We start from the raw sequence: 11,751 nt of genomic DNA, 5'->3' as shown, positions 1-11,751 counted from the left end.
CCCTGGACGGAGGGCATGGCAATCCACTCCAGTATTCTTGCCTGGAGAATCCTATGGACAGAGAAGCCTGGCAGGCTACAGTTCATAGCATCTGTAACGGGGAGTCAGGGCTTGCATTGCTATCCACCAAAGAAAATAGCATCTTAAAGTGTGAGACATCTGTAAGAAAACTATAAAGTCTCCACAACTAGAGTAAATATTTAAAAATATGGGTATCAGACCCCTCAAACAAATGGACTCACTTGGCAAATTCAATATTTAAAACATACGGATAGTTCACCAATAAAGAACTGATAATAGGACTTCCCTGGTGGTTCAGTGGTTGAGAATCTGCCTGCCAATGCAGGGGACATGGGTTTGATCCCTGGTCCAGGAAGATTCCACATGCCACTGAGCAACTAAGCATGTGCGTTCTGTGCTCCGCAACAAGAGAAGCCACTGCAATGAGAAGGCCTTGCACTGCAACTAGAGAACGCCCCTTGTGCAGCAATAAAGACCCAGTTCAGCAACAACAACCAAAAAGAACTGATAACAGACATATTAAAGATCAGCATTATAACACTCTAGGTTTACAAGTAGAAATTCTAGTTACCGCTGTAGGTAAGAATAAGAATGACAGAAATGATGCCCCCTAATGTTTGAAGAGAAAATCCTTGAGTTCCATGGCACGGTAGTCAGCCCCCAAGGTGGTACCCAGTGATTCTCATTTCCTGGTATTCACTGTTTTGGAAAATATTCTCCCACACCACATCATGGCTCGCCTGTGTTTCTAATAAAATACGGTGGAAGTGATGGTGTGTGACTTCTGAGGCCAGGTTATAAAAAACATTGCAGTTTCCACCTTGGTCTCTCTCGGATCACTGGCTCTTGGGGAAGCCAGCTGCTATGGAGTGGACAATGCTATGGAGAGGACCGCATAGCCAGGAACTGAAGCTCCCCCACCCCCCAACCACGGAGCCACCAGGATCAGATTGCCAGCCATCAGAGTGTGCTGTCTTGGAAAAGGGTCCTTCAGTTTCAGTCAAGGCTTCAGATGACTGTAGCCCTGGCTGACACTTCTTTTTTAGGATAGCTTTATGAGGCTACAGTTTATTTATAATAAAATTTACTCATTTTAAGTGTACTTCAATGATGTCTAGTAAATTTACAGAGTTGCGCAACCATGACCACAGTCTATTTTTAGGATATTTTTGTCACACGCAAAGAAACCCCATGCCCATTAGCAGTTACTTCCCATTCCACCACCAGCTCCAGGCAACCACGAATCTTCTTTCTATGTCTATAGATTTGCCTTTTCAGAAAACGTAATCAAAATGAATCGTGCAATGTATGGCCTTTTGTGTCTAGCTGCTTTCATTATCTGGCTGACATTTGGAGACACTCCAAGAACTAGAACCTCCCAACTAAGCCACTAATGAATTATTGAGGCACAGAAACTGTGTGTTTATTGTTGATTTTAGCCACTAAGTTTTGGGGTAATTTGTTATACAGTAATGGGTAGCTAGTGCACAAGAGTATGTGATTACTGCTGGGAAACTAAGTACCTCAGACAGCCAATGTTCCATTAAACCCTAAAGGTACAATATTTTTATTATTAAAACTTATAGATTTATAGTTATGAAATAAATAATCATGGAAATGCAATGTACAGCATAGTGACTATAGTTAATAATACTATATTGCATATTTGAAGTTGTTAAGGGAAGAGGTCTTAAAAGTTCTCATCAAAAGAAAAAGAATCTTTGTAACTATGTGAAGCCATGGATATTAGCTAGGCTTATTGTGGTGATCACTTTCAATATGTATAAGTATCAAATCCTTATGTTGTGTACCTGAAACTAATATGTCAATTATACTTTAATAAAAAAAAATCAAAACTTGTGGACATGACATGAGAAGCCATAACTTAGTTGTATTGAAATATTTTGTTAATGTTACAGAACTGATACTTTTTCTAATTTATTTTTTAAAAAGTAATTACCAGATCAGAATAAGAATCCCCACTTTATTTTCAGGTCCATGCAAAAGGTTGATGAACTAGGAAGAAATGACTGTAGACAGTTAAAATGTAGTAAAACTGTCCTAGTGGGTGGGCTACTAAGGAAACTTACCATATTAGTCTGGAATGAGTTTTGATTGATCAGATTGGACAACAAAAGGCTTGGCTGTGATTCCAGGAGACTTAACTAACCAGTGCCAACTTTAAGATGTTGCTTAGCTATCATGAAGTCATTTAAAGGATTCGTGAAGGAAGAGTGGAATAGGTGGATGCCGGCTTCAGATTTTCAGTTGATACCAAAAAGAAGAAGGAAGAAGTCTCCAATCTCACAACTGTGTGACTGGGCCAAAACCTCATGGGATGTTGTAAAACGAGAGCCAATAGTGAAATGGTTTATATACTGTGAAATTAAAAATGCTCTTGACAATCCAAGTAAAAGTTTTTGTTTGATAATGGTTTTGACTCTTTTTTTTGGGAGGGGGGCACACTGCACAACTTGTGGGATCTTAGTTCTCTGACCAGGGAATGAACCTGGGCCTTGGCAGTGAAAGCCATGAGTCCTAACCACTGGACTGCCAAGGAACTCCTTGACTCAGTTTCTAATGCAGCAAAAGTTGACAATTAAGAGATTCATTTAAAATCCAGTAGCAGCAATGGTTTTCAGGCTTTGGAAATGTTTCTTTAAGTTTTGAGGGTGAAGATTAAAAATCTTTATGACACTTAGAAACTGTTCATTTCTTAGTACATAGCTATAATTCACTAAAACACTAGCTTCTGTAACACATATTCATTTTGCCTGTTATTCAACATGTATTACTGTTTAATAAAATATTTGCCTTGTGTATGAACATAATGTTGGGATTTCTTCAGACCTATTAATCTGCTTATATTTTGTTCCAGTTTTTACAGAAATGTTTGTCTACACATATTACACCTTCTTCTAAAGGAATTTATTTAAATTTACTGTATTTAACTGCTTGCCTTATACCAATTCTTACTGCTACATACTGTATATATAGGAATTATCCCAAATGTATTTGATACTGTGGCATGCTTTTTAGTTGCTAGTACCAAGGTGCAGCACCAGTATTTACCTTTATAGTACATCATGCATAGTATGGGGCTTCATTTTTTGTGTGTACATTTTATTGTCTGTGTTATTTTCCCTTTTATTTTTTTTTAAAATATGGCTTATTTCATGGGCTTCCCTAGTGGCTCAGTGGTAAAGAACCTGCCTGCAATTAAGGATATGCAGATGTCCCTGGGTCAGGAAGATCCCCTGGAGAAGGAAATGACAACCCACTCCAGTATTCTTGCCTGGGAAATCCCATGGACAGAGGAGCCTGGTGGGCCACAGTCCATGGGGCTGCAATAGTTGGACATGATTTAGAGAATAAACAACAAAAACAACACTTATTCATGGTTAGTAATATACTGTTAAATATACAGAACCTGTGATTTCCTGGAACCCAACATACTGTATATGGTATACTTTATTAACATGAGTATGTTATACTTCCACAAAACCATTGAAAATCATTTAAACACTTTTACACTCACACAAATAAATACATGTATACTGCAGTGAAGTGAAGTGAAAGTCACTCAGTTGTGTCCCACTCTTTGTGACCCCATGAACTATACAGTCCATGGAATTCTCCGGGCCAGAATATTAGTGTGAGTAGCCTTTCCCTTTTCTAGGGGATTTTAACAACCTAGGGATAGAACCCAGGTCTCCCTCATTGCAGGCAGGTTCTTTACCATCTGAGCCACAAGGAAAACCCAAGAATACTGGAGTGGGTAGCCTAGCTCTTCAACAGTGAAACTTCCTGACCCAGGAATCGAACTTGGGCCTCCTGCATTGCAGGTGGATACTTTACCAACTGAGCTATCAGGGAAATCCCATGTATACTGACAAATACTTTTTTTTTCAATCACTATTAATACTTTATCTAGAATTATAGTAGGCATGACTGATCTTTGTATTTAAGCATTTTATTATTTTCTTTTCACTTCAAAGATTAATTGATTTATTGATTTTTGGCTGTGTTGGGTCTTTGTTACTGTGCAGGGGCTTTTTCTAGTTGCAGAGAACAGGGACTACTCTCTCATTGTGGTGCACGGGCTTCTCATTGCAGTGGCTTCTCTTGTTGTGGAGCACAGTCTCTAAAGCTCTGACTCAGTAGTTGTGGCACAAGGGTTTAGTAGCTCTGAGGCATGTGGGATCTTCCTGGAGCAGGGATTAGACCTGTGTCCCCTGCATTGGCAGGTGGATTCTCAACCACTGGGCCACTGGGAAAGCCCCTGACAGGTAATTTTTTACCCCATAAATTTTTCAGGAAAAATTGGGTTATCTTACTCACTTTAAAATCTTGTATTTCAGCACAAATAGAGTACTATGACTCAGGCATCAAGAACATAGAGAAAATAAGATACTGATCCTGACTTGAAGTATCTACAACTCTAGTAGAAGAAACAGACACAAACCAAGACTGAGATTGGTATGTGATATGTGTGTTTCAAGAGGAAGAAGCCTCAAGGTGTTTGAAAGTAGACAAGAAAGGTTTTGAGTAACCTACTTTTAAGTTCTGGTTTGTCAGATCAACAAGGGGAAGGAGAAAGTAAAGAGCATGAACCCAGAAGCTTAAGAGAACCCAGTATGCCCCAGACCCAGCAAATAGCTCTGTGGGGCTGGAGCATAGTGGGTGTGAGGGAACAGCCTGAGATAAAATAGATTAGGCAGAAGTTGTAGAAAGTGGAGGTTTTAAGCAGAGGAATTTTTCCGTTAAAAAGGTTTCTCAGGATACCGAGCTGTGGATGGATTGGAGAGCATGGAGATGAAAGGCTGTCAAACCAGTTAGGAGGCTTTTAGAGTAATTACTTGAGAAATGATGAGGTAAAGGGCAGTAGGGATGATGAAGGGCATGAATTAGGGACCTGGAAAAGTGATCCTTGGATATGGACAAGAGAGAGAATGGGAGTGAAATTAGCTTGCAGTTTCTAGTTTGGATGACTGGGGGAACAGTTATGCCATTAATTGAAAATGAAAATAAAAAGGCCTTAGGTCACTGGGAATTATCTTTTGACTCGTTTCACTAAACAGATTACCAACTCTGGCCAGGTTTTTGCCTGCAGTCTTCCCCAAACTTCTAATTATGCTCACAGTGATAACAAAGTCACCTTCCTAAAGAAGCAGAGGTTTATACATTTCTGCATTTGAAGCATTTGATGGACACCCCCATCCCCACCCCACGAGATTCCCAGGTGGTTCAGTGGTAAAGAATCCGCCTGCCAGTGTAGGAGACAAGGTTCATCTCTGGGTGGGGAAGATCCTCTGGAGGAGGAAATGGCAACCCACTCCAGTATTCTTGCCGAGAAAATCCCATGGACAGGAGTCTGGCGGGTTACAGTCCATGGTCGCAGAGTATGACATGACTCGATTGAGCACGCACACATTCCTCACCCCAACCCCCCACCCCCAGCCACACACATTGCAGGCAGATTGAAATCTAAAATCTAAGCTTTTTAGTGGAACATTCAGGACTCCACATGTTCAGGCTGGCCCCAAGCTAACTTCTTGGAGGTATCCATCTCATGTTAACTTCCTTTCCTTTTCCCCACCCTATATACCTTCAGACTTAAACGTTAATCTAATCTCTGTTCCTTTAACCTGTCGGCTGCTAGGTCGCTTCAGTCGTGTCTGACTCTTTCCGACCCTATGGACTGGAGCCCACCGGCTCCTCTGTCCATGGGATTCTTCTGGCTAAAATACTGGAGTGGGTTGCCATTTCCTCCTCCAGGGGATCTTTCCCACCCAGGGATCGAAACTTTATCTGTCTTCTTACATTGGCACATCCTGTCACTTTACACTTCTAAGCCTTAGCTCAGGTTATTTTCTCTATTTGAAAGCAGCGTTTATGTCAGCCTCTTCCTAACACCCATCTTTTTCTTCTTCTGTGGTGCATAGGCTTTTGTATCTCAGTCCTAACACTTTCGGCGTTCTGCTTGGTTTTATAGTTCTATCTTGCTCCCTTCTACCTCCTTGCCTCAGTGACTTAAATCACACACACAGTGTAGGCTGAAAACCTTGTGACGGACAGTCTAAAAAAATCAGGGAATCCATGACATCACGCATGAAAAAAGAGTATAGAGGAGTCACTCATTCCAGGGGGCTCCTTTCGATGGTCTAGAACAAACTTGTGACGAAAAGGGGGAACAAAATAATTTGCTGTTAGACGGCTTCTCTACACAGTTGCAAGATATTTTCACTGTTTACATCAAATAAAATATCTAATGCACTGTACTTTTAAAAAGCACGAAGGGATTTAGATTTACAGAGGTGGAATTTCCTGGTAACGGGTGTCCTCCTGAGGTCAACTGCACTGACCATCATGCAGTGTGCTTGGTGATGGATTAAAGACTCAGAGAACGAAACACACACCAGCGGTGCGTCTGCGAGACGGATTGGGCCTTGGCCAGGAGCGGCCTCCGCTCCGCCCCGCCCCGCGGCCACCCCGGCGACCGCCCCCGGCGGCCGCAACCCGGAGGCTCCAAGGGAACTCCCGCAAGTCTGCGCGCGCAATCCCGGGACAGGGGTCCGCGAGGCGCGCGCTATTGCCCTGGAAACCTCTGCGCGCGCACGCGCACAAGCGTGGCGTGAGAAGACCCTGCTGAGGGCTTAGCAGCGGGAGGAGGGGTTTACCCTTCCCCTCGTCCCGCGCTGCCCAGAGGGTGGACGCGCGCGCCGCCCACCTCCCTCGGGAGGAGCGTCTCTTCCAGCACGCGCCCGGCTCGCGTTCTTCCTCACCCCTCCCCCTCCCGCACACTTGCTCTCCTCCCGCATTTGTGCGCCGGTGCACCCGGCGGTGGGAGCATCCGGGCATTTCCGCAGCCGAGCGGCGATCCGGGCGGCGGCGGCGGCGGCGGCGGCGGCCGAGGAGCTCTTATGGCCGGGACGACGTCGGGGGGAGACGAAGGGGGGACGAGGCCTTAAGCCAGAGCCGCAGCGGGGGTGGGTCCCGAGAGAGGCGGAGCGGGAAGCTTTCTCGAGGCCGGAGGAGGGCCGGGAGCAGGGCTCTTTGCGCTCCTCGCGCGTTCGCCTCACCAGCCGGGTCTCCGGAGATGCATCTGCATCAGGTCCTCACCGGAGCTGTCAACCCTGGAGACAACTGCTACTCCGTGGGCAGCGTCGAGGATGTCCCTTTCACGGTGAGTCTGAGGGGAAGAGGCCGCGGGCTCGACGCGGGGGCCGAAAACACCTTGTCCCGAGCCCACGCCTCCTCGGTAGGCTGCGAAGTGTTGGGGGGCCCCGCCCGCGTCCTCTTTGCACCGCAGCTTAGGGGGCGGGCCGTGGGACTGTGAGTCCTGCGACTGCTGAAGGAAATTACCCGTCTGGGGGAAGGTTTAGGAATCCACCGTACTGTCCGTCCTCAGCAAGCGGGCCCCTGGGGGTGACTGGACTAGAAGGTTCCTCGCCTAGGATGGTCCCCGCGTCTGGGTGGAGGAAGATGAAACCACTGAAAGCCCAGAGCGTCCGTTTCGCACCTGCTCTTGGAGGCGCAGAGACTCGGCGCGTGGAGGCGATGCTGCACCTGGCTCCCCCTGCCCGCGGTGTTAGGGCGGCGAGGAGCCGCTGGAGCCGGTGGCTTGAAGCCCGACCCTCTGCCTCCTGATATGCAGAATCTTAATTCCCACACGCAAATGGAAAAATTCATTCTCTGCCCCCGAGAAATTTAGAAAGGAATAATTAGAGTCACAGAGGCCTGGGGCGCTGTTATTTATCACGAGATCACGGTTTGGTAACCTCCCTAGATAATATTTTAATCCGTTTGCCAGGTAGACTGGTTTGTTTATAAGGCAATGTGCAAATTTTATGATAGTGTTTTTGTTTGTGAGGTTAAAGTGTAGGTAAACAGTAATGTGTTAGATAGAACCTCTTAAAAATCTGGATGAAACAGACATGTTTCTCAAGGAGCATGGCTGAATTAGTCCCTTTGAGAATGGGATGTTGTTAGTATAGCCAATTCAAACCAAGCCCTGGAGCTTCTTTTACTCGTAGGGAGACTCCCATGGATTAATATGAGTTTTTTGTCCTCTTCAGAAAATTCGTCCGCTTCACAACAAAATGTAGACGATGAGACCTCAACTAAATACACATTGTTATTAATAACCATTCTGCTTGGTAAAATTGGAAATAGTATAATGATGTGCTTTTAAGAAAAGGGAAACACTTTGTCTGCTTTCCAGAAGCGTGTTTTTAAAGCTGCAGAAATAAGAAAAGCTCCTGCAAAACTGCAGAATCATTATGTAGCACAGTGCATTCTGGAGCAGAAATTATCTATCATTGTGATGCATTAGAGATAACCCCATAATATTGCTTTTTGGGCACTTTAATTGTAAATGTAATCAACTTGGCTTTGTATCAGTTTAGAATGAACCATTAGAAAATATAATTTGCTTGACTGTATTGTTATACCTATCCTTGTCAATGTTGTCATCTGTGTTTTGTGTACTGGTGACCTAAAAGATCCATATGGTGTTGAACTTGGGCTTTAAGTGTGTAGACAGTTTGGGGGATGTAGAAGATATTTCCTTCTCCCCTAGTTTTGTAGCTGGAGAGGAAGTTCACCAGGGTTAGAAAAGCAGGCTTTCTCCATCAAGAAACCAATCTGGAAGCTTGGCTTATGGGGTATCTCTATACTATTACGGTGGTGGTAGTCTTTAGTTTCTATCTAGAATAGAGCGGTGTCTTATTGTGAGGCTGGTATATAGGGCTAAACAAGTTCAGGTGCAGTCAGGAAAAGCCAGTTAATGCTGCGCAGGTGTGGTTATGCTGTAGGCTGCCCATGACCAGGTCCTTGGAAATCATTTTCAAATCTTTCTACTCCTCCCTCATTAGTCTGTTACCAAGTCTAGCTGACTCTCTGCAGTGGCTGTCAGATTTTCCCCCTTTCATGTCCTTAGCTTATTGTAGAACCTTATTTGTATTACTTAATATTAAGGATTTCAAAACTGGGTTTCCTGACATCTCTGATCACTTCAGTTCATCCTCCACACAACTGGTGTATAATAATCTTCAGATACCATTTTACCCTATTATTCTTGGCTCAATAATACTTAGTTGTTCCTGATAGCTGTATTGTGAAATTTAAACTTGTCAGATATTCTTCTGCTGTTTTTGACTTTATATTTGAGAGTATACTCTTTATCTTGGCCCCTCTGCTACAGACATACTAATCTTCTTACTCCAGCCTACATTTTTATGTTGCAACAAGAGAATCCTTTTTGTTTTCCCTTATAATGACTCACAGTTTACCTGGTTTAGGATGGCTGCCTGTGACACTGGTTGTTTGGAATTTATACTCTTGTTGTATACCATCTCATTTTAACATCTTGGTTTTGAATGCACTGATCCAGCTATAATTTTGCCTTGAACTAGAAATGACCTTTTGGGTTCTGTGAAGAACAGAGTTGCTTGAAAAAAATGAGAACAAACTGTTTTCAAGTACTCAGGAATCAGCTACCAGTTATTTCAATGCCAGTGCTAGTACAGGGAAAAATGAAATTAAAAAAATTAAAAAGTGAAAAAAAAAAAAACAAACCTCCTTTATGTTAGTATGCCATTTGACTTGTACAGGAATCAGATGAAACAGCTCTAGTTCTGAGTCAGGTGACTAAAAAGGGGACCAGCCAGGGCTGTAATGGAAGTCTTGTGACTTCTCATCTGGTGGGCTTTTTTTCTGTAGTATGCCTCTTTCCTGTCAGAGTGCTCGCTCTGAAGGGTGTGTTTGTGTGGAAGGCCTAGACGTGGCCAGTGTAGAAGGAAAGACCGTCTTGGAGCTAGCCAGTAGTAATCTGAGGACCTTTTCAAAATTGGGCAGATCAATTATATCAGAGTCTACACACAGAGTTTTTGAAAAAGAGTGGTAAAAGGATTTTGATGTGTTCATGACATTGTAATTGAAAAGCAGTCGTCTCTACGTATTGCACCATGTGTGGTGGCTGTGTTGTCGGGGCATGATCTCTGCTCTGCTGACATGTGGCGCAGTTGGTAGTGGACAGTCTCAGTGATGAGTCTACTTTTAGTGCTGGCATCTGGGCTGTGATGCTTTTCACTTGTGTTTTGACAGTTTTTTAAAAACACTCCATTATAATTTTATAAATACACTTACATAAATGCCACCTTTAAATCGTTCTTTTCTCTTCAATATAAGTTCTGAGTTCTGGAAATATTGTTATCTTGCAATAAGTCAAGTCCCAGGTAGTTCAGGGTTGATCTACCATGTATGAGCTTTGGTGTACTTTTATTATGCTATCAAGACATTTCCAACTACCTTCTTATAGTAGGTAGGTAGGTGGATGTTTAAGGCTTAATGCAGCAGATAGTGTAAGTTTCTCCTTATTTATGTTATTACTCTCTGAAAGTAGTCTTTAGTTTTTTAATTTTACTTTTCTGTAAGTCTAGTCAAGGCTATGGTTTTTCCAGTAGTCATGTATGGATGTGAGAGTTGGACTATAAAGAAAGCTGAGCACAGAAGAATTGATGCTTTTGAAGTGTGGTGTTAGAGAAGACTCTTGGACTGCACAGAGATCCAACCAGTCAATCTTAAAGGAAATCAGTCCTGAATATTCATTGGAAGGACTGATGTTGAAGCTGAAACTTCAAAACTTTGGCCACCTGATGCGAAGAGCTGACTCATTTGAAAAGACCCTGATGCTGGGAAAGGTTGAAGGTGGGAGGAGAAGGGGACAACAGAGAATGAGATGGTTGGATGGCATCACCGACTCAATGGACATGAGTTTGAGTAAACTCTGGGAGTTGGTGATGGACAGGGAGGCCTGGTGTGCTGCAGTCCATGGGGTCGCAAAGAGTCGCACACAACTGAGTGACTGAACTGAACTGAAGCATTAGAATATTAATTAAAACAATGATGGTACATGATGATTATTAATATTAAAAGTATTTTTTCACTTAAGGGGTATAGTCTGTATTTTCAGACATATAGGGGGTGTTGATGTTATTTACTCCATTCTGATATGAATTCAACACACTGAAAAATATTAAGAAAAATTAGCCATTTCTAGCCTCAGGGAACTTATACTGGCAGAGATAAAAATGATGTACATAATTACAATATAAGGCAGATGAAAGCGATCACGTGTAGTTGGGAAGATAAATATTTCTTGGAAGATTGATACTTAGAAAGACAGAGAGTGGTATTAGGTGTTTCTGGATGGGAAGAACAACAAATGCAGTGCACGGGACATGGGTTCAATCCCTGGCCCAGAAAGATCCCACATGCTGCGTGTAACTAAGTCCGTATGCCACAACTACTGAGCCCATGCACCTAGAACCCACGGGCCAAGCTGCTGAGTCCATGCTCACAACAACTAGAGAAAGCATGCGGGCAGCAACAAAGACCCAGAGCAGCGAAGTCAAGGAGTGGTACAGTATAAAGGATGTACTTGTTGAGTTGCTCAGTTGTGTCTGACTCTCTTGCAACACCGTGGACTGTAGCCTGCCAGGCTCCTTTGCCCCTGGGATTTCCCAGGCAAGAATTCTGGAGTGGGTTGCCATTTCCTCCTCAAGGAGATCTTTCCCAACCCAGAGATTGAACCCGTGTCTCCTGCTTTGGCAGGCGGATTCTTTACCACTGAACCACCTGGGAAGCCCAAAGGATGCATTATTGGGTGACTGTTCTTTCACAAAAGTGGTTAAAAAACAAACACAGGACTTAAAAAAACAAAACAAG

General features: G+C 43.5%; 1 protein-coding gene across 2 annotated transcripts in view; it reads left to right on the top strand.

Moving 5' to 3' along the window:
* Positions 1–6,866: 6,866 nt before the first annotated feature.
* Positions 6,867–11,751, top strand: part of DMXL2 (Dmx like 2) — a 177,333-nt gene continuing 172,448 nt past the window's right edge. For both annotated transcript variants that reach the window (XM_040226516.1, XM_040226515.1), the window contains exon 1: positions 6,867–7,207. In XM_040226516.1, the coding sequence (XP_040082450.1) occupies positions 7,121–7,207 (87 nt within the window). In that variant the 5' untranslated portion in view covers positions 6,867–7,120. The remainder of the gene's footprint in view (positions 7,208–11,751) is intronic.

The sequence above is a fragment of the Oryx dammah genome, unplaced genomic scaffold, assembly GCF_014754425.2.
Source record: "Oryx dammah isolate SB20612 unplaced genomic scaffold, SCBI_Odam_1.1 HiC_scaffold_26, whole genome shotgun sequence".
NCBI lineage: Eukaryota > Metazoa > Chordata > Mammalia > Artiodactyla > Bovidae > Oryx > Oryx dammah.
Note: the sequence above shows the minus strand (reverse complement) of the source record. Positions and strands in the feature narration are given on the sequence as shown.